Source organism: Elephantulus edwardii, unplaced genomic scaffold (genome assembly GCF_000299155.1).
Source record: "Elephantulus edwardii isolate Elephantulus edwardi_28Jun2011 unplaced genomic scaffold, EleEdw1.0 scaffold00449, whole genome shotgun sequence".
NCBI lineage: Eukaryota > Metazoa > Chordata > Mammalia > Macroscelidea > Macroscelididae > Elephantulus > Elephantulus edwardii.
Window position 1 is genome coordinate 672,597 of NW_006400199.1, and position 25,971 is coordinate 698,567.

General features: G+C 40.4%; 1 protein-coding gene across 1 annotated transcript in view; it reads left to right on the top strand.

Moving 5' to 3' along the window:
• FAM81A (family with sequence similarity 81, member A) overlaps positions 1-25,971 on the top strand; it is a 122,271-nt gene that overhangs the window by 10,821 nt on the left and 85,479 nt on the right. Inside the window, exon 3 of the mRNA XM_006902784.1 lies at positions 13,645-13,763. Within this exon, the coding sequence (XP_006902846.1) occupies positions 13,645-13,763 (119 nt within the window). The remainder of the gene's footprint in view (positions 1-13,644; positions 13,764-25,971) is intronic.

Genomic DNA, 25,971 nt, shown 5'->3' on the forward strand with positions numbered 1-25,971 from the left:
GGGAAGTCCCAAATGAACAGAAGCCAATAGCAATGAAGGAGGAAGTGAAAGCTGCATTGAAGGCATAGTGGTTGGTATATGAATTTTAATAATGGTCATATTAACTGATATTCTTTGTAGGCATATAGATAATATTCTATCACTAGCAGCATTATATTTCAAGATAGTTTGTGAAATGTTCTTTTTGACAGTGAATGCTACATAAGTCTTTTTTAATTTGTCATTCCTAGTATAATTCCTGTGGTAGTATATGGTATGATCAGTGCAGTTCAGCTCACTAATGCTTTTATTCATGCACTCATTGCCATCAAGTAAATTTAAAATCATAGAGACCCTCCATTGGGTTTCTAGAGCTATATATCTTAACTGCATTCTTTCTCCTTCTTCCCTGTGATTCTTGTTTCTACTAATACTTCTAGCCTACCCCTTCCTACCTTCTGAGCTTTATCTTTGGACAAATATTTCCTAGATCTTCTACTGTGATCCTTTTTAGAGCAGTCAGTAGTGGTAACCAGGCACCATTTAGGTCTTTTGGTCTCATATTTATGGATGGTGATGTTCACATGTTCCTTTTGTTCTTGGGACTAATTGTTTTTATGCTTTTCTTTATAGAATACTGATCTTTACATATACTGTTTCAGTTTTCATAACTCTCTGTTCTCCTGGATTCATACTTTGTATATTCGACATTTTTATTATTTATTGGATACTTTCCATGGACTACCAAAAGAACAAACAGATATGCGTCTTGGAGAGTGTATAGCTAGAATATTCCTTGGAGGCAAGGATGACACAGCTTCATCTCACATACTTTGGGCATGTTCCTAGGAGAGGCTGTTCCTTGGAGAGGGACATCATGCTTAGAAATATAAAGGGTAAGCAAAAGAAAGGAAGACCCTCGAGGAGATGGATTGACACGGTGACTGCGGCAGTGGGCCTGAGTGTGTCAGGGATTGTGGGGTTGGCATAGGATAGGATGATTTCACATTTGTTGTTCCTGGATTCCTAGGATCCTAGGGTTCCTGTGAGTTGTACTTGACTCAGTGGCACCTAACAACAACAACAACAACAACAACAGAAAATTCTTATTTTGACTCATGTCATATCATCCATGTGATTAAGGTCCATAATCCATTGATTCAGCTCAGTTTTGAAGAAGTAGCTCATCCCCAGTTGTATTTTGAGTTCCTTCTAAACTGAGAGGCTCGTCTTCCAACAATGTATCAGACAATATTCTCTACTATTTGTATTGTTTTCCCTGGCCAGTTTTTTAGTAAGCTGTCAAATCCTTCTTCTTAGTCTTCTTTGTCCAGAAGCTCTGTTAAAACATCTCTACGAAGGGTTATCTGCTCCTGTGAAGTATTGGTGGCAGAGCCTCCAGTATCACTGTCACACATAAGTCACCACAGTGACTTTTTGTCACTTTTTGTTTTTCTGTCTTTAGTGTCAACCACAATGTCCAACACACAGTAGGGACTCATGAGTTGTTTCAAGATCGAAGGCTCCAGGCTTCTTGTCCCTTCCATGAATGCTGTAATTACTGCCATTTCATGTCAGCAGATTCCTATTAAAACAGTGATGACTCTAGTATGCAATAGGTGCTTGTTAAATGTTGGATGAAGTGCTCTCTTGTTTTAAATGCATCCCCTTCTCCATTAGAAATTTATGATATGAAGTATGTTATCAATTATTTATTTCGCAGAAACTTTTCACAAATTAGGATCATCATTATAAATTTAAAAGAGGTAATGTAGTGAACTCTGAATTATACATGTGTAGATTATCCATACTATTTTCAATTTAGGCTGTTATCAGTCCCTAGAAACCATGTCCTGGTAAGTGGTCCATGGCCCTTCTCATGGTGGTGAGCTTTCCCTTCCATGACATTTTGGTGGTTTGGGGAAGGGGTTGGACCCCTGAGTTCCATTAGGGCTTTAATGGTATTTCATTCTCCTTTAGGAAATCAGGCAGTAGCATCTGTTCCTGGCTGGTTAGTACCTCCTGGTTTCTGTGTGCTGAAACTTTACCATAGCCTACTTGATTGGGGTGTTGACTTTGTCCTGGTTGGGTGATGGGAAACTATAGCAATCTCTAATCTAATTGAGTGCATTATATGTTTGTTAGTTTAATAATTTCCAAATGGTCTTCTGAAGCATTTTCTCAACTCAGAGATGAGCACAAAGTTGGGCTTAATTAGCATCTCCAACTGGACTTATTGTGGACCCAGCATTTCCTACTGAGGAGAGTCTTGGCTACTGGATAGACTTCATGTATTTTGCTTAAAAAGAAATTGCAACTGCAGCTGAATGATCTGGTGCTGTTGGAACAAGCGTGTCACGAGAAGGACTTTGGTTAAATGAAACAACATTAATTTTGGTTTTACTCTAGGCCAGTCTTCTAATTGTGACATGTAACTCAACCTGAGAGGGAGAGCACAGTCAGTTGAGGGGTTCAATCTAGATGAATACATTGGGACTTTGGTGTCTTACTTCTGTCTCCAGTACATTTTAGCTTATTGAAGTCTGTCTTTGAGCTCAGGTGGCATAACCCATAGCCAATTGTATTACTAACCCAAAGGTCCACATCTCCTGAAGTTAAAATCAACCAGTGGCTCTCTGGAAGAAAGATGGGAAGTCTCCTCTCATTATGATCTACAGCCTCAGAACCCCAGTGATGGGTAACCATGAGTCAGAGCCAACTTACTAGCAATGAAATTGAATTTTTTCTAAGTCTGTCTTTGAGGACTTGGTCACTTTGAGGCACCGTTGTTGTTGTTGTTATGTGCTGTAGAGTCGTTTGCGACTCATAGCGACCCTATGTACAACAGCCCTAAACCCTGCTCTATCCTGTGCCAATCTCATTGCCTCTTACACTCCCATCCCCATTACCCCAGTCACTGAATCAATCCACCTCATAGAGGGTCTTCCCCTCCTGCGCTGTCCCTCCACCCTACCAAGCATGATGTCCCTCTCCAAGGACCTGTCTCTCCTTACAACATGTCCAAAATGTGTCAGACAAAGCCCCAGAATCCTTGCCTCCAAGGAGTAGCCTGGTTTAACCCTCTCCAGGATGAATCTGTTTGTTTTCTTGGCAGTCCATGGTACATTCAATACTCTTCTCCAGCACCACAGCTCAAAGGCGTCAATTCTCCTTCTATCCTCCCTAGTCATTGTCCAACTCTGATGCATAACAAGTGATTGCAAAAACCATGGCCTGTATCAGGCACACCTTAGTCTCCAGAGAGACACCATTGCTCTTGAGTACTTTAGAGAGGTCCCTAACAGCAGACTTTCCCATTGCAATATGTTTTTTGATTTCCTGGCTGCTGGTGCCAAGAGTGTTGACCGTGGAGCCGAGCAAACTGAAGCTGTGAACAATCTCAATCTCTTCACCATGCATCCTGATGCTACCGATTGGTCCAGTGGTGAGAATCTTTGTCTTCTTGACATTGAGCCTCAGTCCATAGTGAAGGCTGCAGTCCCTGACCCTCTGTACTAAGTGCATGAGGTCCTCCTCAGTTTCAGCGAGCAGGGTTGTGCCATCTGCATAATGCAGATTGTTGATAGATCTTCCACCAATCCTAACGCCACGCTTCTCCTTATAGAGCCCAGCCTCTCGGATAACCTGCTCTCTATACAGATTGAAAAGGTATGGAGACAGGACACATCCCTGGCGTACACCCTTCCCAATTTTGAACCATGCAGTGTTGCCCTGCTCTGACAACTGCCTCTTGGTCCAAGTATAGGTTTCGCATTAGCATGATTAAATGTTCTGGGATTCCCATTCTTCTCAGAGTCAGCCACAGCTTGTTATGATCCACACAATCAGGCACTAGCTAGAAATCATCTCTGGGCCTTCAACATGAAAGAATAGATCTTGGAACATGGAACTAAATGATTTAGTAAGTTACTTTGTTATCCATTGGGAGCCAGATGTTAAAAACATTAGGGCTACAGCAGTGGCCCAGATATACATGATCCCACTCTCAGGCCTGTCCTACAGTCTGGTGAGGGTAGATAGGCAATAAAGGCTTAGGAACCAAGGTAATGTCAGCTGACTAAGCAGGTGCTCTGAAGTCAGGAAGATAATGTGATGAGGAATGATTAGGGGATTATTTTAGAAATGGTACTGAGGCATTGGTGTGACATATACAGAATCTGGAATGACAAGAAGAAACCAGCCACACCAAGGTGGCATGCCCAGGGTGGAGAACTTTCTAGAAGAAAGGAACTACAGTTTCAAAGACTATCAGCAGGAGGAGCTTGGTGTGTTTGAAGAACAGAATGAGGGCTGATGGACTTGGAGCCTTGTGAGCTGATGGACTTGGAGGGGTCAGATCATAAACATTGACATTTTACATAGCATTTTGGAGTTGGGCAATAAGAAGCCATTGCTTAGTTTTAAGCAAAAGATTTTAAATATCTTATTTATAATCTTATTGCTAGGGATATATTTGTGGGGGGGAGAGACGGGGGGAATTCAACACAAACTAGCAGGGTGAAAACCCTTGCTCTTGTGGTGCTTGCAGACTGATTGGTCCTTCAGAAGGGATTAGGGGAGCAGCAGTGGGAGCTGGGAGAGTGCACTGGGGGTTCCTGCTGCAGTTCAGGAGGAAGGCAGCCATAGCTGGGATGGGGTCATCATGGTAGGAGGTCGGGAGGAATTGGTAGATGGAATGCTATCAGAACTTCCTGGATATTGGAGTTAGGGTCACTTCTGTTGTAAAGTTGGAGAGTTTTAAGGCTCCTCAGATATCCAGTTGGAATCGCCAAGAAGTCAATTTAGTATGAATCTGGAGCTCAGAAGAGTTTAAATCCAGGTGTGGAGGTAAAAAGATGGGAATCAATGCGGTATCACCCAGTAAGGCCCTGCTTTGCTGTGGATGGGCCTTCTCTAGAGATAGTCACATTTTCACTTTCAAAATCACACAAATCTGTTAACAGCTGGAAAAAATGGAGAGCTACATCTTCCCTTTTCATTCCCAGAAGACAGCATGTCTAGTTTAGAGGTTCTAGGGACATGGACTATTATCACCTTTGCTTAAACAAGGATTATTCAGCATAGTGAGTCTTCTAGGGGACAAAGTCTCCTGTTACTATGCTTCCTTTAAAGGGGAAAAATAAAACACATCAAATCAGTTCCAACTCAGAGTGTACCTGAGCTCAATAGGTTTTTCTTGGCCACCATCTTTATGGTGGACATCAATAGATCTTTCTTCAAAGGCTCTGCTGGGTGGACTTGAATCATCAAACTTTCCATTTTTAGATGGATGCAAATTGTTACAGGCAATCAGAAACTTTGTCTTTGGGAAAGGAGGGTCTTTAAAAATAGATTGTGTCATAAAATAAATAAAGACTTGGAGGACCTAATTTTTCCAAAGTTGGGGGTGTATAGCTCAGTGGTAGAGCATTTGACTGCTGAGTTGCTGATATCTTCTCTGCTTGTTTGAACCATGCACTTCCGTGGTCTGTTTCTTTCCTGCTTTCATTCCCCTTTGTGCAGGCAGGTTTGGTGCACAGCACTTAGTAGGCATGGAGTGAAGTATATTTCTTGCACTAAATTGACAACAGTAAAGAACTACTGGTACTTAAAGGTCTCCAGTTATTCGCATAAGCCTGTTGAATGATCAGTTGTTCCACTATGACACATTGTTGTTGTTAACGTACTTTCAAGTCAGAACCAACCCATAGCTGACCCTCCAGTGAGTTTTCAAAGACAGTACATTGCATGATTGCCTATCTTTCTCCCCTGGAGCAGCTGGTAGATTGGAACAACACGCCTTTGGGTTATCAGCGTAACTCCTTACCACTAGGCCTCCGTGACAAATCAGGAAATAATTATTGACTTTACGGAGAAGTTATTTCCCAAAGACTTCTCTGATTCCATTTGTTTTCATATAAATTTTCAGTAACATGAATTTTGTGTAAGGTTCAGGTATTATTTTTCTTCTTCATTATTCAAAGCATTTCTAATATAATGCTTTACTCATCTGCATAAGAATTCTGAAAGTTAAATAGGCTTTTCAGTCTTAATTTCTAAGCCTTTTAAATAAATTCTTTCCCTCCAGGTTATGTAAGTAATATATGCCCGTTGTGAAAACTACAAAAACAACAAATGGACCACAGTCCTACCCTAGAGATAAGCAAAGTGCTAGTATTCTTTTAAGCCTCTTAATCCATAACTGGAAATCACTCTGTTTATTTTACACTCTTCCTTTTTGGTTTGTATTAAATCGTATACATTTTCCTTGCCTTTAAAAGCTCTTTGTGAACCTCTTTCTTTCCTTTTTTTTTTTTGTAGTAGTTGCATAGCAGCATACTCAGTGAAAACATCATTTCATACTCTTATATGTATCATACTATGAAGACTTTTTTGTACATAAATTTTCATCCTTATTATGATTATTTCCCTCAAGCTTAATGCAAAAGACTTGGGTTCATGGGTCAAAAGTTAAAGATCCTTGTTCAACCTTTTATACTTTGTTGATCACTTTCCAGAAATGCCATGTCAGGCATGACCTTTTGTTGTTTTTCTTTAAATATGCTTTCAGAAAGTATTTAAGTTTAAAAAAAATTTGCTTCTTCCATAGAGGACCTTTCTTTGCTTACTAATATGATGGAACCTTTGAGAAAATGTACTGGCGAAGTATTTTTAGTTCTTCTGTGAGTTTTGCTTTTCATTCTCTTTGTTTGATAATTTTATGCCTTTTAAAAAAAAGTTTTATTTTCTTATGAAACAACTCAAATAAAATGAGATTGGTAGCAGTCAGTGTTATCACTCTAGTGTATAATGTAGTGTTGTCAAGGTATCGTCTGTGGACCACCTTGGGGATGTTTCTTGAATGTCCCCACTCCTGGGCGCCTGACTCTGGCTTTCTGAGGGTGGGGCCCAGGTATATGTGTGTTTCACAAACTATCTGGCTGATCCTTTTGTGGCCCTTAGAAGTCCAAGCATTTGAAGCATTATATGAAAAATAAAGATACTTGTCTGTGGCAATTGGACAATTAAAACAGACATTCGGATGGTGGGGAAGAAGAACAAACTGGGGAGGAGGGTAGAGAGAATGGTACAGCAATGAAGGAATGAAAACCCAAAATCCCTGTAAATGTTCATTAAAACTAATAAAATTTAATAAAAAAAAAAGAAAAAAAGATACTGATATTTTCTATTAATCTCAAGGAGCACAAGAGAGAGGAGAGAGAACGAGATAGCAAGCATCTTTCCATCAGTGGGAGAGCTTCAGAACCAGATTAGTCAGATCTGAAGTTTTCTTGCAAGAGTGTGTTCCAATGACTAATGTTTTGTCATTCACAGGTGATTATAACTAGTTTGCATTCCACTTAATAGAGCAGGTTCATTCAGAAAAACCTGAAAACTACAGCAAACAATAGATAGGTCTTGCAGTTCCAAATTCTTCTAAGTAAAATATCCATTTTCCTATTACTGTAATTTTATCACCGTGGGCCCAATCAAATTTCTAATAAGGAAAATACTATATACTTCTATTCAATATTTCTCTTTTTTACCATGAAGTTTGAAGTCCCTAAAAAAATTTACAAGTTATCCTGATGTATATGTGGTATACTTTCCAACCCCCCCCCCCAAAATACAGGAAGGACAAAGGAAGGAAAAATAATTGAGAAATATTGTTAGGTGCCATGAAGTTGAGTACAATCCTCTGAACAGCAGACCTGAGCCCTTCCCTATTGTGCCATCCTTATCATCTGACATACTGGAGCCCATTGCTGCAGTCACAGTGTCTGTCTATCTAATGAGGGTTTTACTTTCTTTTACTGACCCTTCACTTTTCCCTCCTACCTTTCCAAGGAATAGCCCCTCTTAACAACGTACCCAAAGTATGTGAGACAAAACTCTGCCATCCTTGCATCTAAGGAACACTCTGTTTGCACTTTTAGTTCTTGGGATGTTCAGTACTCTTCTCCAACAGCACAACTCAAAGGCATCAATTTTTCTTCTGTCATCCTTATTCACTGTCCAGTTCTCAGCAGCATAATAGCGATTGAAAAGATTGTGGGGCCTGAATCAGGCACATCTTGTCTTTAAACTGACATCTTTGCTCCTTTGATCTTTGGAGAGATCTTTGACAGCAGACTTCCGCAATGCAGTACATCTTTTGGTTTCTTGACTACTGGTACCAAGGGTGTGGATTGTGGATCCAAGTAAGATGAAGTCATTGACAAATTCAGTCTTTTCTCCATCATGATAAACATCATTATATCTTCTCTAATAAAATTTTCCTATTCATTTGCAAATTTGGATGTCAAATGTCAGTATAATAGTAATCACTAAATTTCTAGAAAGAAATAGTTAAAATGGAGATAAAGATGGAGCTGAATTTAGAAGAAGTTTCTGGCTTGGTGCAGTAGGAAATGACCTGATGGAGGTTTGTTGTACCAACTTCTGTGGCCCCAATTCCAGGGTGACCTTCCTCAACAATGGAACAAGCAGCCAGGCAGGTAGCTCAGGGGTCCAACAGAGACCCTGCCAGGAAAGCTGTGAGCAAAGTCCTGGACCCCCGGGTTTAGGAGAGATAGAGGCAGGAAGGGAGATGGGCTTTGTTCCCAGCCACCTCTGAGCTCGGAGAGCTGAGCAGAGACGCTTCCTCCTGGCACCTCACCTGCTGACAGAATGTGCTCTCTCTGCTCTGGCTGACTACAGCTCCAGTTCACAAGCTCCCGTACACCTAGGACCACCCACTGAAAGTATTCTCATTAGCAGAGAAAGAGTGCATTGTATCTAGTGACCCAGATGCCGGCAGGAGGAAGAACAAGCAGAGCCTTTAGAACAATCAGGCATACCCTGATAGAATCCCCAAGCTCCCAAGATGAAAGTTTTGCAAGAAAAAGAAATGATCACTTATCTAGAAGCATCAGACTTCATATCAGTAACCCTGAAGCTTCATAGACAAGTGAGAAGAAATGTCTTTTAACTCAGAACTTATATTGTTATGTGCCCTTGAGTCAATTCTGACTCAGAGTGACCCTATAGGCTAGAGTGGGGCTGCATCCTAGGGTGACCAAGGCTTTGAGGGAGCAGACTGCCTTATCTTTCTTTAGAGTGGCCATACCATATCAATTTGTCTTCTACTTTTGAGAGTGAATGAAGGGTCATTATCACATGCTAGAATTCAGGGGCTCTCTTGCAGTCAGGGGCTCTCTTGTAGGTGCCTGATGTGAGAAAAATCCTAAAGAAAAGACTCCACTCACAATCCAAAGGAACCTGAACAGAGATAGAGGAAACAGAAAAGCAGCAGCAGCACAAGTAATCAATAATCCTTAGAAAAAAGGGACAGATATAGCTTCACTTCAGCCGGTGTTGATCAATGCCAGCCAGGGCTCTGTAACAGAAGTGCTGAACAAAATAATTAGGAGAAAAAAATTTCTTGAAAAAGAAGAGACATTCTGTAAGCAAAATTCTAATTATAGCCCAGCTAGAAGTATCGAGTTATTTTCGCAAAGCCTAGTCAGAGTGGGGAGGAGGACAAGAGAGAAAAGGAAAGTGAAAACCTTCCAAATCATTCCCGGTGGTTAAAGGGAGAACCAAGGTGGAAGTAAGCGGCATGGAAAACTCACCTTTGGAGGCCAGGGGTGGTGTGAGAGAGTCTCCACCTGTCAGGGAAGTTTTTGGGGATTTTTTTTTTATTTCCATTTTTTTTCTTATTGTGTACTATTGAGTCGGATCCGACTGGCAGAGGAGGCGATTACCCCTCCTTCTCTAGTGGAGCATCTGGTGGATTTGAACCATGTGCCTTTGAGATTTCAGCACAGCTCCTTGCCACTAGGCCACGAGAGCTCCAGGTCTTTTATTTTTGAGAGTAGCTCTGGTGGTCTAGTCCTTAAGGAGATGTGCTGTGAATCTGAAGGCCAGGTCTCTCTAACAATTCAAATCCCCAGTGGCTCCCTCAGAACAAAGATAACAGTGTCCTCACACACAATATATAGCCCCCCAATACCTGCTGGAGGGTCAGCTATGAGTGTGTTCTGACTTGATGGCAATGATTTTGAATTTTTTTTTTTAGTGATTTTAAAAGTTGTGCTTATGTATTGAGAATGGGAAGATAAGCATTCATGAAAACCAGGGTCCAAGAGTATTCCCCAGTTAACAAGGGGAGAAGGGGATGAATGGGAACCAGATCAAACCGGATTGTCTAAATAGGAGGAGAAATGAACCCAACACAGCAAAATGCCTTATAAACAGTGGGTGAGGTGAAGGGACACAAGAAAAACTACAGCGTGCACTGTAGCAATTGAGGCCAGTGTGTGGAGCCAGGCTCCCCAGCTTCAAATCCCAGCTCTGTCTTTTAATAACTGTGACTCTGAGTTACAGTCCACCATCTCCAAAATGATGGTAAAATAGTAGCATTTCCTTCACAGGATCTTGACAATTAAATGAGTTAGCATACTTAATGTGCATAGTACAGTTAGACCACACACACGGGGCCCACTCAATGGAAGGTAATAACAACAACCACTTTCACCTACTGCCATGGAGTCGATTCTAACTCATAAAGACCCTCCTTTGGGTTTCTGAGATTCCTTCAATGAGAGAAATCTGTCTTTCTCCTGAAGAATAGCTGGTGCGTTCAAACCATTGACCCTGTGCTAAGCAGCACTACTAGCCAGGACCTCTGGTGTTCTAGTATCTTCCTATTCATCTGAAAGTTGGACAGTGAATAAGAATGATGGAAGAATCGATGTCTCTGAATTGTTGTGTTGGAGAAGAGGACTGAGTATCTCATAGACTGCCAAAAGAACAGATATGTCTTGGAGAAAGGGCAACCAGCATGCTCCTTAGAGGCAAGAATGGTGAAGCTTTATCTCACATATGTTGGGCATGATGTTAGAAGGGGCCAGTCTTTTGAAAAGGACATCGTGCTTACAAAAATGGAGAGTCAGCAAAAGAGAGGAGGGCTCTCAACAAGATGGGTTGACACAGTGGGACCAAGTACATCAGATGGTGAGGATGGCACATGATAGGGCAGGGTTAAGGTTTCATGTTCACAGGGTTGCTATGAATTGTAGTCAACGTCATGGCACATAACAACGACAATGACAACAATAACGACGACGACGACAACAACAACAACAGTTTTCTTCCTTTTCCTCTTCTTTCTCAGAAGAGCCCAGAGTCTGGAACCACCTGGTCTGGCTTAAGTCCTGGTTGACCACTTACTTCCTGTATGACTTCAGGCACGCTATCTTGGCGCTTTGTGTCATTTTTCTCTGCTGTGACTTGAGGATCCAGAGAGTACCTCTCTGTGTGGATTTGGTGTATAGGAGCGTGCAGCACTGTGCCAGGCAAACACAGTACATGTTCAGTAAACGTTCCACTTGCCCTTACATCTTCATCCCCCTTTGAAGATCCCCTGAGATGTACTCTCCACAGGGCCATGCTTATGCTTATGTTTGGTCACCTGATCTTTGAGAAATTCCGATTTCATTTTCTATCTTTCTTGTGAGACACTGAGTTTTCAAGTTTATCAATAAGTACATTTTGTTCACTTTCTTTTGCATGCCCTTTTCATATTTTCCCTTGGGTATTTCTCTTCTAAAGGATTATAGATGTTAACTTCTTTCCCTGCCCCCTCACCAGACATCCTCCTAGCCTGCCTACGTGCTTTCTGCATGCACTACCTGAAAGTCCCCTTAGCTAAACAATGTTTCTCAGCCTAAGTCCTTTCCTCATTAACTTTTGTCATAGTTATCTAACTATATAATTATCTGCTATAGCAGAGATGCCAGGAGTGAATGGCAGATTCAATACAAACAAATTGAAAAGTATTCTCTTTCAGTATAAATGGCTAAAAGTTCAACTTTAAGGTGTCAGCTCTAGGAGAAGGCTTGCTCTGTCAGCTGTGGAGGGAAATCTATTCCTTCCTTCCTTCCTTCCTTCCTTCCTTCCTTCCTTCCTTCCTTCCTTCCTTCCTTCCTTCCTTCCTTCCTTCCTTTCCTTCCTTTCCTTCCTCCCTTCCTCCCCTCCTCCCTTCCTTCCCACCCCTTCCTTTCCCTCCCCTCCCTTCCCTTCCTTATGTTTCTTTCCTTTCTTATGTTTCTTTCTTTTTTTGTGTGTATCAGTTGACCAGATATTCCTTGTAGATCTCCATGTGTGCTGGCCTTCCTTGGTATTAAGGAGTTTCCTTATGGAAAGGCCTGGGGCTAAAAAGATGCAGGCCACTTCTTTCTTGATGGGCTGGAGCTACCTATTTTTGGCTTTATTTCCTCATCTTTTATCTCTAGAGATAAAAATGGTATCTCAGAGAAGTTTGGACATTTGCCCAGGATCACACAGCTAGAGGAACCATAATTTAAACCTATTTATCTGATTCCTCTTTTTCCTTTTGTTCTTAATATATTGTCCTGGGTGGCTGTAAAAAAGAGCAAGGTGTAGGGGAGCTCTGATGGACTAGTGGCAAGAAGCTGCACTGCAATCCCAGAGGCGCACGGTTCAAATCCACCAGATGCTCTGCCAGGAAAAGGAGGGACAATCTCCTCCTGTACCAGTCAGATCCGATTTGATGGTACACACACACGCACACACACACACACCAGTGTTACAAAGTTTTCAGTCCTGTGAGTTATGACCCTCCTCACCCTAGTTGTCCAATAAGCTTGGGCAAAGGCTCTTAACTCCAGTTCCAATGGTGTGGCAGTCTCAAAGTCCCATCTTACATCAGGTCTCTGGTTCTCTGTCTCATGTCAGGTCTTTGGTTCTCCATTGTGGTTTCCATAGCTGTTGGTCCTTTAGGTCCTCTTTCTTGCTCTTTTCTTGGTGGTGAGATTTTCTTTCTTTCTGATGTTGAATCTATTTAATTTAATGGTGAGACTAACCAATCTCCTTTTAAATAGACTAACACACCCTATTTCCATGTCCCAACCCATCTACATGGCAAAGTCAGATTCAATGGCTAGGAAAGTTATATTGAAAGATAAACTCCATGGTGGGAAAATGGTTTAATACTTGACTCTTTATCTGAAAGATTGGTGGTTCAAACCCGCCCAGAGATGACTTGGAAGACAAGGCCTAAGGAGCTGCTTTGAGAAGGTCATAACCTCAAAAACCCTGTGGTATAAGTCTACTGTTCTTATTATGTACCCTGAAGTTGGAAACAAGCCATAGCTGACCCTCCAGAGGCAGTAAATTGCTTGGGAGGAAATAGTTCATCTTTCTCCCTTGGAGCAGCTGGTGGATTTGAACACTGTGCCTTTGGGTTGGCAGCACAGCTCTTTACAATTAGGCCTACATGAACTGAGTCAAAATTGACTCAATAACAACAGCAGTAACTTTAGGGATTATTTACTGAAAATGATGACTTTTTAAATGCCTGGAGTTGTAGAAAGAGCTCTGAGCTACTATCTGGAGTCCAGGGCCTCAGTCTAGGCTTTGCTTCTTTGACAGCTCAGCCTTCATACAGTATTTCAGTATTTCCACTGCAAAGTAAAAGGACTTAGTTTGTGAGGACCTTTAAGTTCACCCTCTCTTTCTAGGCCCCCTGGTTCTTTGTATATGTGAATTCTGAGGAAATAATAAAATGGAGTCTCTTACTTTGAAAAATGAGAAAAACTTAAAAAAAATACTTTTTGTGACAACATGTCCATTGTCTTTTTGTGTTTTTATACTGCCAAGGTACTCCAGGAGCAGATCCGGGCCCGGGACAACATTAGCTACGGAACTAATTCTGCCTTAAAGACCCTGGAGATGCGGCAGCTCTCCGGCTTGGGGGATCTCCGGGGAAGAGTGGCAAGGTGGGTGTTCACTTGCTGGGGAAGTGCACAAAGGCTTTCTCATAAACCGCTTTAATAGAGAATATATTCATTTTGGACACGTTAGGAAGGACCAATCCTTGGAAAAAGACATCATACATGGAAAAACAGAGAATCAATGAAAGAGGAAAACTCTCAACAAGATGGTTTGACACAGTGATTGTAAGAATGGGCTTAAGGTTATCAGAGATGATGTGGATGGCACAACATAGGGCAAGGTTTCCATCTGCTGTTGATGGAGTTGCTGTGGATTGTGATTGTGGTGAACTCTACAACACCTAACAATAACACATTCATGAAACTACAAGAAAGTTCTTTGCATTCTTCCAGTATGTTCCCTCCTTTGTCTGTAGAGCCTAGTGCTAAGAGGTTAGCTAAGTCTGATTATGCGCATACCGCAGTTTCTTGTGTTTCTGCAGTTTAATTTGTTTTTATGGAAGGAAATGTTGGAGCACTCAACTGATATATGTTAATTTCACAGGGTAATATTATGCCTCTTGTCCTTAATAATATAAATTTGAGGCTTATGTTTTACATGTTTTTTGTTATTTCTGAAAAATAAAATTTTGCTGATATTTTATTGTCCATGCTAGATCAGAGAAATATTAAAAACAGGTCTTTCAGCTCAAGTTTGAGAAGTGCAGTTCATGTCCCTCACAATTCAAGGTATGAAGAGTCTCAGGTCAGCAGCATACCATCACCCCTTCATGGCCCTTCCCCACCCCCAAAACAAAAAGAAACCAGTTGTAGAGTCAAGGCAGACTCCTGGTGACCAATGAGCTGCAGAGTAGAACTGCTTCAGGCTGTATAGTTTTGGAAGCAGATTGCCAGCACTTTCTTCTGAGGTATTTGTTTAGGTTCAAATGACCAGGCTTTCATTAGTAGTAGTCAAGCTCTGAGCCCTTTTGTATCACTGAGTGACTCCTGGAAATTTAAAAAAACTAGTCTTTACTTAGAAATGCGTATCTCCCATTAACAAACGAATGGGTAGAGAAGCTGTGATATATTCACACAACGGAATACTACGCTGCATTGAAAAACAAGGAACTCATTCAATATTATTCAAAATGGGTGACCCTGGAGGACATTATGCTGAGTGAAATATCTCAGTCGCAAAAGGACAAATATTGCATGGTGCCACTGTTGTAGAATGGGACTGATATCAGTGTTGGGGTAAGACTGAGAAAAACTGGATAAATTGTGTATACTGCACTGAAACAGATGAAGGACTGAATAATTTAAAAGCGATGTATAATAGGGTATTATGGTTATCACAAGAGTCCACAATTAAGGTTGCCTAGTGGAATGTACTTGGGGCGGTGGGAGGGGTGCGGGGGGATTGTGTACCAGGGAGGGAGTCTTTCTTTTACTTTCGAAAGAGAGGAGTGAACTGGGGGGTGGTGGGGAGAGGGCTGGGCAGGGAGAGAAGTGCAGCAATGAATGAATGGAAATCCAAATTCTCTGTAAATGTTCATTAAAATTATTAAAAAAAATAAAATTAATAAAAAAAGAAATTCGTATCTAGACACCACCACTCACTCCCCCACTCACTCATTGGCATTGAGTTGGAACTTACCCCTGGCTGTCCCTCTAGTGGGTTTTCGGAAGCTATAAATCACACTGGAAGAAATTGTCCATCTTTCTCTTGGGGAGCTGGATTTGAACCAGCAGAGAGGCACTGCTTTTGAATAATCAGCACAGCTTCCTGTGGACTATGCCGTCAGAGTTCCTGTGGCAAACTGCTGATTAAAATCTGTAATGTAGCAGAGCTCTTGGTTTTCTGTGCATGTTAATGTCTGAGAAGCCCTTGCTCAAAGGCAGTCTAGGATTTGATGTGGCTGGGATACTACTGTCCAAACTATTTGTGGACGTCTTCTGCCCTCTGCTGTTCTTGAAAATCACACTTAAGAATGTGACTCTGAAAAAAAAAAAAAAAAAGAATGTGACTCTGAATAGGAACAGCTGAGCAAATAGGTGGGTTCAGGTCAACCTGAGGTCAAAAGCAAGGTAGTCTGTGATGGTGAGAGCAGAATGAAGAACAGGGACCCACAGGGTCTGTGCCTCTCTAGAGCCTTGGAGAGAGGCTTTAAGGGATACAGTGCATTTGTAGAGACAAAGTATGAAGGTCATTGAAATCTGGGCATGTGCATTTGGATCTGCTGGGTAAAAATTCAATAATAGTGGAATGCTGTGTGGATTGAGTGGAGGACTAGCTGGCTCCATTCTGTCCATGCATTTTTATCCTCATCAGGCTGAACTCTAATTAGTATGACCCTTGTCCATTGCCCATGAACATTCTCCTGGCATTTGCAGCCACCTCCTCACCTCTCTTTACCTTTGTACTGTGCCTTTCAACCATCGTCACATATTTGTTACTCCCCAATGAGCCATGCTCTTCTATCTCTTTGCCCTTACACATGTTGGTCTTATGGCTAAATACTTTCCCTGCTGTTTTACTAACTTCTAAACCAGTTGTCATGGAGCAGATTGTGACTCAGGGCATCCCCATGCATGTCAGAATAGAACAAAGCTCCATAGTGTCTTCATTGACTGATTTGGGAGAAGCAGAATACCAGATTTTTATACTTAGGCACCTCTGAGTAGAGAAGCAGGTTAACTGTTTGCACAGCCTTTAAAGTTCAACTTAAGTGTGATCTCCTCTTTAATGAGACCCAACCTCTCTAAGCTTCACCAGCATTATGGAACTATGCCCAATGGGACCTCCTAGTTGTCTTCTCCATACTATTGTCTGCATTGTTTTGAATGGGAAATACATATTTTCTTTCTGTGGTTTGAGTCCCTGAAATGGGCTTTGGAAACCAGTAGGTGCTCAGTAAATATTTGGGTTAATTAATAATCTAGAAAACCACTATACTGAAAAAAAAACTTGCATCTATATTATTTGTGACATTTGGCTTAAAAGAAATCACAGCTCTGTTCTAATCCTCTGGGAGACATGGTAGCATTAAGGATAAACGCTCAGCAGCTAAACAATGTTTGGTAGGTCTTCAAACTTAAGCTGGAGCTTTGTGAGAGAAAGACCTGCCAGTCTGCTTCTGTACAGGTAACAGCCAACACGTAGTCACTGTGACTCAGAATCCACTCCATAGCACTCAACAATAACAACGTCATAACTCTCAGAACAGGGAGACCTTAGAAGAATGTCATAGCTACAGACCTGAACAGGGCCACTGCAGGACTTTGAAGATCTTCATAGAGATCTTCATAGCCACTTAAGTTGCAGATAAAAACTAACTGAGATGTAACATACGTCAGAGGTTTAATACAAAGCGTGTGATACAGAGAGAATGCAGTAAAGTTATTTTTATTTCAGACAAAAGATAAGAACATGGAATTTCCTCATGATACTAGTTCTAATTACAGAATGAAATTATTTTTAAATACTTTCAGGAATGTCAATTTTTCCTTTGCACTTCCTTATCTGCTTTACCCAACGTGTTCCTCGCTTGTAACAAATACTTTTGATCTAACACCATCAAAAATATTTGCTATGAGCACTTCATCTTTTTGCTTTTTTTATAAATATATTCCTCTTTTCTCTAGAATGCTAAACTCTGATTGTTGAAACTCATCCCAACAAAATTTGGTAGCTCTTGGCTTTCTTGTATTAATAATATAATTATGTTGAGGATTGTAAACTTTTAAAGTGGTAATTATGTTACTAAGGTGATGCGTTATTTAATGTTTCATTTTCTAGTTTTCATGAGTGTATTAGTAGTATAAAACCAAACCAAACCAAACCTGTTGTCAAGTCACTTTCAACTCATAGCAATTCTAAAGGCCAGGGTAGAAATGCCACACAGGATTTTCAAGGATATCATCTTTACAGAAGCACATTGCTGTGTCTTTTTCTGACAGAGAAGCTGATATATTCAAATAGTTGACCTTTCTGTTGGCAGCCAAGCACCTAACTACAGTGTCACCAGTGCCCCCTGGTGTTGATATTATTGATAAGAATTCAGGTCTTAACACTTACCCTGAGTGAGATACAGCTCAGAAGAGCAAAAGGAAGTTCTTCTCAAAGACGGGAGACACACATTCAAAATGACCTTCCCAAATTCAAACCCAATGCTGTCAAGCCAATTACAAGCTCTGGGGGCCTAGTGGTTAAGGAGTTGTGTTATCAACCAAAACCATGTGGTTTGAATTCACAAGCTTCTCTGTAGAAGAAAGACGGGCGCTCTCCTCCTGTGCATTTTACAGCCTCTGAAAACCTGCTGAGGGGTCAACTGGAGGGTCAACTTTCTGGAATTCTCAAGAAAGATGTGTTGTGTATTCTGATTTGATGGCATATGACAAGATGCAGCCTTTTATTCTTTATATGTCTGTTTGTCTTATTTGAGTGAAAGTTGCCTAAACCAATACAGACAGAAGTAGAAAATTATAACAGATTTATTAATAAAAAAAAGAAAGAAAAGAAATTGAACAGGTCATTCAAACACTTCCAACCAAGAATTTGTGAAACACTCCAAGTGACTCTTTAGGACAGAGTCAAACTAGCTCATACAGTTTGCAAGGCTGTAAATCCTTTTGGAAGCAGACTGCCTGATCTTTCTCCTGTGGAATATCTTGCGATTGAAAACTCCAGTTAAATGCTGTGCCACAGGAGGGCTCCTTCCTTCATCCTGCCCTGGTTGTTACCCTTCATACAACAGACTGAAGCTCTGCCTGATCCCATATTATCCTCACAATCTTTTTTGTACCTAAATCTATTGTTATGGTCTCTGTGTTGGTACTTCTCATTGAAAGTCTTCCTCAACCGTAAATGGAACTTTCTGAGAGAGTCTCCTACTGCTTCTGTGAAGTACAGGGAGTCTAGCTTTCTTAATACAGGCTCACTTGTTGTGTACCACAGAGTTGGAACTGACCCATAGCTGACCCTGTGGAGGGTTTTCAGAGGCCACTTAATTGCAGGGAAGGAGAATGCCCATCCTTCTCCCACAGAGCAGCTGGTGGCCTCAAAACATGTGCCTTTAGGACTACAGTTTAGTTTCTTGCAACTAGGCTTCCAGAGCTCGCTCCAGACCCACTTCTGGCCTGTATTCTTCGGTTTTTCCAAGACTCAAATTTTTATTCTTTTTTCCAAGATTTGCTTTCAAAAAACTCCTAAAACTCAAAGCTGTTGAGTCAGAGTGGACTCATAGCTGACCTTCTGGTGGGTTTTTAGAAGCTATAAACAGAACAGGAAGAATTTGCTCATATTTCTTCTTTAGAGCATCTGGTGGATTTGAACCATGCGCCTTTGGGTTGTTAACTCAATTCCCTACCACTAAGCCAACAGAGCTCCCTGATTTGCTGTAGAGGAGAAATATTTATGTGCTGAGGTAGGTGTGCATGTCCTTTCTAGTTGCTTGCTGAGCATTGGAGTAAGTTAATACTGGGATCCAAAGTGTACTTGAAGGCCCAAGAAAGATGCATAGTTGGTTCATTCATCTGTCTTTCCCTTCTTTTTAATAACAGATTTACTGAGCTATCATTACCATACTCAAAATTTTACCTCTTGAAAGTGTGTAATTAAATGTATAGTAGTACATTCACAGAGTTGTATAACCATAACCATAACCATAAATTTGAGTACATTTTCATAACAGTTACCGCCCTCCCCATTGCTTTCCAGCACCACCATCCCATGGCAAGCAACAATATTTTTTGTTCTAGGAATGTGTCTATTTGGATCATTTAATGTAAATAGAAATCATATTATATGTGTATCTTTTTGACTGGTTTCTTTCACTTAACATGATGTTGTCAAGTTTTACCTCTGTTATGGCATGTAGCTTACTCCATTCCTTTTAATGGCTGAAGAGTGTCCATTGTTTGACTTGTCTACATTCTGTTTATTCAGTCATCAATGGACATTTAAGTTGTTTCCATATTTTTTACTGTTAATGTGGATAATAAGTTGGGCTGCCAAGCCAAGAGCAGGTGGTTTGGATCCAGCTTCTCCATGAGAAGAAGTTGGACAGGCCCCTCCTGTATGATTTACAGCCTCTCTGAACCTGCTGGAAAGTCAGCTGCGAGCCAGTTCTGATTCGACGGCACATCACAACAGCAACAACAATGAGTGATGCTACTATGATTACCTGAATGAAAACTTTTGTGTGGATTTATATTTTTATTTCTCATATACCTATTGGGAGCTCTCGTGGTCTAGTTGGCAAGAAGTTGTGCTGCAATCTGAAGGCATGGAGTTCGAGGCCACCAGCAGCTCCACAGTAGAAGGATAGGCCTTCTCCTCCTGTGTGATTAACTGCCTCTAAAGATTCACTGGAGGGTCAGCTGTGGATCAGTTCTGACTCCATAGTACACAACACACAACAACGTATGCCTGTGAGTAGAATGGCTGAGTTATATAGTAAGTATGTTTAACTTTGTTTAACCTTTTGAGGAAAGGAACTTCCAGACTATTTTCCAAAGTGAATGCCCCATTTTCCATTTTTAACAGTAGTGTATGCAAGTTCTAGTTTCTCCACATTTTTACCAACACCTGATATTGTTGTCTCTTTATATATATTCATCCTTGTAGACGTGAAGGCAAGCTTTGATAGCATAGCTCAGAGTGAGCTGTGCTGTTGACTGGATTGACAGTGGTTCAAATCTAACAGCAGCTCTGTGGTAGAAAGATAGGCTTTGTGATTTACAGGCTCAGAAACCTGATGGAGGTCCACTGTGAATGGGAACCTACTCAAAGGCAGAGTCAGTAAGGGAGTGCGCAAGAGCTATGGTGGCATAGTGTGTTACGTGTTGGACTGCTAGCCAAAAGTTTGACAGTTTGAATCTACCAGTCTCTCAACAGGAGAAAGGTGGGTCAGTCTCCTGTAAAGATGTGCAGCTTTAGAAACCTGATGGAAGGCCACCATGAGTAGATATATGCTCAATGGTTGTAGGCTTGGTTTAGGTGTAATGGGTATGAAGTGGTAAATTATTGTGGTTTTGATTTGTATTTACCTGATGGCTGATAATTTTGAGTATATTTTCAAGGGCTTATGAGTAATGTGTATAGCTTATTTGGGGGAAATATATACATCCTTTACCCATTTAAATGAGTTTTTCATATTGTGTTGTAAGAGTCTTCGATGTATCCTAGATAGGGAAGTCCCTTATAAAATAAATGATCTATAACATTTTCTGCTGTTTTGTGTGGCCTTTAACCTGTAGAACTGGTTAGGAGAGCCTGTTTGCCTTTTTTTTGGATGGTAAGAGCAGCATTTAGTGACTGTTGGTTTTTAGTTGTCAGTGTTCCTTGATTGTACTTGACAGGACTAAGTGAGGAGGAAATTCTATTTTCTGTTGCCTAATTCAAGATCTTGAACTTTTACTTTGATGTTGATTTATAAGAGTCTTACCTCTTACATTTAGATCTTTGAAGGGAAACATCAAGGTTACTTGAATTTGTTCTCATTAATGAATGGAAGAGACTTCAGCTGAGTGGAGTGAAATAGAAAAGTTTTGTGTAGGAAATTAGGAATAATTTTTAAAGACATTTAAGTCTGTGTAGCTTTTCTTAGACATTAATAAACTTATCTAACCATTGTTTATGTGAGGCAGAATGTCAGAGAAGTGGCCTGGGCTAGAGAAGTAAATTTAGGAAAGAGCAGCATAAGGATAGTACGTCACTTTGAGAGTGAATGAAATAAAGAGGGCTGCTGTCTGATCTCTAAGGAACAGCCAATTTGGCAACTCAATATACAATGAGGATTCAGTAGAAGATAGTGAGAGGCCATGGCAGTACGTAAGGAGACAAATATGGGAAAATCTTTTTTAAAAACCTTAAGGAAAGAATAGTTGTGTGTCATATATTGCTAAGTGAGAGAAGTGAGCATAGAGAAACGTCTTTTGTGATTTATGAAAGTGAAGACAAGTCTTTGTTGACTTTGAAGAACCATTTGAAAGGTTGTCAAGTGTGTGAGATACTTAGTGCTGCTTTAACAGAAATACCACACTTGAGTGGTTTTGCAAATAGAAATTTATTCTCTGACAATTTAGGCAGCTCAAAGTCCAGATTTAGGATGTCACCTCTGGAGGACAATTTTACAATTTCTCTCTTCTGACTCTGGGGAAGGTCTTTATCTCATGTCAGTGTTTGTGAGACCAGTATTCCCTAGAAATTTTCATATGTCTTGGCTTCCATCTTTACCTGGATCCAGGAGGTTCTTAGTGCTGAGACCATGTGCAAACCATACACTTTGCTCCTGGTTTATCTTTCTGTCCTGCTCCCTTCCTTCTCCTTTTATCTCTTTTAAGATAAAAAGTGATACAGTCTACATCCAAGGAAATGCCCTACCCATTGGAACAGGATTGTAATCTTAATAGTGTTATATCCTATTCTGATTTGTGTTTTATTGACTGTGCAAAGGCATTTGACAACATAAATCCTAACAAATTATGGCCAACATAGAGAAGAATGGGAATCCAGCCCACTAAATTGTGTGCATGAGAAATCTGTATCTAGATTGAGAAGGTACTATCCAAATGGAGCAAGGGAACACTGCATGGTTTAAAATCAGGGAGGGTGTACTACAACAACAAAAAAGGTAAACACCTCAATTCTAAAATAAGATATGAATAAACACTTTACCAAAGAAGAAATTCTGATGACAAACACATGAAGAAATGTTCAAAATTCCTAGCTATCAAAGTGGTGCAGATCAGTCACCTCTCTCCAACAATAGCAAAGTTCCACGGGGCAGTAAACGACAAATACTGGTGAGGTTATGGAGAGATTGGAACTCTTATATACTGCTGATGGGAATATTAAATGGTACAATCACTATGGAAGGCAGTCTGGCACTTTCACAAAAAAGTTGGAAATAGAAATACCATTTGACCCTTAATTCCACTACTGGAAATATACACTAAAGAAACCAGAGCCATTACTCAAACAGATGTCTGCATACTCATGTTTATTGATGCATTATTCACAATAGCAAAGAGATAAAAGTAGACCAAGTGCCCATCAACAAATGAATGGATAGAAAAAACATGGTACATTTCACACAATGGAATATTATTCAGCATTGATAAATCATGAACTTCTAAACACTGCTTGACATAGGTGAGCCTGGAAGAAATTATGCTGAGTGTAATATCTCAGTCACAAAAGGGCAAATACTGCATAACACTGGTGTTATAAAATAGGACTGACATGAAAGGTGTAGGGGAGAATAGGAAAAGAGTGGATAAATAATGAACACTGCATTGGAACAGATAAGGGGAAAAAATTGTCTGAAAGGAATGTATGATTAAACATGTATGACAACAATCTAGAAAAGAGATGCATTAGAACGTGCTCTAAGGGCGGTCAAGAAGGGAGGAGGAGAGAGGAAAATGTGCAACAAAGAATGAATGAAAACCCAGCTTCTCTGTAAGCCTTCAGGAAAATCACAGTTTAAAAATTTAAATCAGAAAGTATATGCATCAGTGTTGTATTCTTTCTCCATACCTATTCAGTCTGTCTGCTGAGCAAATAACTCATGAAGCAAGATTTTATGAAGAAGAATGTGGCATCAGATTTGGAGGAAGACTCATCAACAACCTCTTTTATACAGATGACACAACCTTGTTTGCAGAAAGAGAGGAGGATATGAAATGTTTACTGTTGATAATCAAGGACTGTAGCCTTCAATATGGATTACATCTCAACATCAAGAAAACAAAAGTCCTCACCATAAAACCAGCAGTCAACATTATGATAGATGGAGAAACGATTAAGGCTGCTTGGGTCAACATTGAATGCCCTTGATACCAGTAATCAGGAAATAAGGAGGCATATTGATTGCACTGGGCAAATCAGCTGTCAGGTAACTCTACAAAGTGGTGAAAAACGATGATGTCCGTTTGAAGACTAAGGTGCACATGATTCAGGGCATGGTCTTCTCCATCACCTGCTATGTCCAGAGAGCTGGACAGTACATAAGGATGACAGAAGAATTGATTCCTTTGAGTTGTGCTGGAGAAAAATACTGAATATCCTATGGACTTTCAAAAGAATAAATAGATAAGTCTTGGAAAAAGTGCAGCCAGAGTACTTCTTGGAGGCAAAGATGGTGAAGCTTTGTCTCACATACTTTGGACATGTAGCTAGCTAGGTGAGGCCATTCCTTGGAAAGGGACATCATACTTAGAAAGAGTGAGGATCAGTGAAGAAGAAGAAGACCCCCAGTGAGATGGAGTGACACTGTGACTTCAGCAATGGACTCTAGTGTGTTAGAGATGAGGAGGATGGCAGAGTTCAGGCCAGTCTTCATTGGATTATTATGAGTCATACTCCATTCAACAACATCTAACAACAACAACAATAATAAATCCTGCTCGAAACGTTTACAATTTATTCTCTGATTACATCACATCACATGAATGGGAGCAGATCATTGTGTCAGTACAAAATTTCCAAATTACATCATAATACAATTGCCAAACCACTGAAAATTGTGGCCTCGCCAGATTGACACAGTTTTAAAGGACACAATTCAATCCATGACATCATGGAAAAAGATAACGCAGTGTATTTTAGAGAAAAAAGGGAAAATGAAGAAATAGAGGCTGTGAGTTGAGATAATTCAAGAAAATTTTGGCTTACAGATAGCAGAGAAATGGAAGGGGACATGGAGTTGAGAAGATAAGAGCATGTCTGTATGTTGATGGAAATGATCCACTGCATATAGTGTAACCAAAGGAGCAATGTTTTGGAATCGATGAAATGAGATGGGTTCCAGGGCACAAGTGGAGGAATTACCATCAAATGGAGGAGTTCATTCCTTCAATGAAACAAGGAAGTAAGAAAGGGAAGAGGAATAAATGGGGGTGACAGAATTAGAGAACTTCTATTTTTTTATGATTTCTCAAAGAAATATGAAGGGCAGGAATCATGGATGAAGAGATTTGAAGAGAGAGAAACAAATTGTGGAAGAGATGTCTCAGATAATGGAAAAGAGAGCTTCACACAGAAACAGTAGAGTTGCCAAAAGTGTTGCAGGATTATTTAAGACTATAAATGCAAATGAAGCTGGTCAGATCCATTGCCAAATTTTCTTTAGTAACAGGCCATCCATCCTATGCCAAAACAAGAACAAGAAGAACCGTGGAGTAAGCCAGTGAGCAGTTTATGAAAGGCTCTTATATTAGGCTGCCTTTAGGTTTTATATTTTCTGCCAGTTTTTAAAAGGCTGTGCATATGCAATAATTATTGTTTAAGCCCATGTGGAAAATGAGCAACTGAGTTAATGTTCTAAATGGCATTGCCTCTGGTATGCTGTGCCACCATTTCACAAGCATTCAGACAAGTTCTGCTTAAGTACATTGCTCAAGTCATGCTTATTGCACGGCCTTTGGGTCTGGTGATGGACTTCTAGATATCTTGCTTAATCACCAATAGCACTACCTACCAACAAAGTCAGTAGAAGCCCTGATGCCACACCAAGAATGTAAATTGGAAGAATATCAACCCATCGATGCAAAGAGAGTAAAATTTGCAATGAATGGAATTAGTGGCTCATCTATAATATGCATTATGGGTAAAGTGGGGTAGCTTATTAGATTCATCCCAAATTATTGTTTCATTAAAGTGATGTGTTTATATTAGAACAAGGGTCTCAAACTGGTTCAGAATGGTCTAGTAATTGCTGTTGTCAGCAAGGGTTATCCTAAGGATGAAATGCATAGTAGTCAAATCTGTGATCCATGATATTTTGACCCAAATAGGATGCAGACAGCTGTGCCCTGCTCAAATATGATGGCCAACTGTTTCACTTTGAATGTGTGTGGCTGTCTCTCATATCAAGGTCTTGAAAGTTCCAGGAGGAAGGACTGAAGTGGAATATTTGGAGAACAACATTATTGGCAGGACCCTGGAGAATCACGCATTCAAAGCAGTACAGTCCGCCACCATCTTTGAGTGAGCACTGCTGTTTACTTCCTACTTGGATCAGAGTCACACAGACAACAGGTTGGGTTGCTACACAGTGCTTACACAGCCTTGTTTACAAGAGCAGTTCCCAAGTCCTTTTGAACCAATTTGAAGCCCTGGTTAGAGCCTCAAGGTTGTCTTTTATAAATGTATTTTATTTTGTAAAGATGAGAATAATAAGTCTGATTACATAGATTATTTTGAAGCAAGTTTACACTTAGATAAAATTTGCAAGTACCACTAATTGTTAGCATTTTGATATAT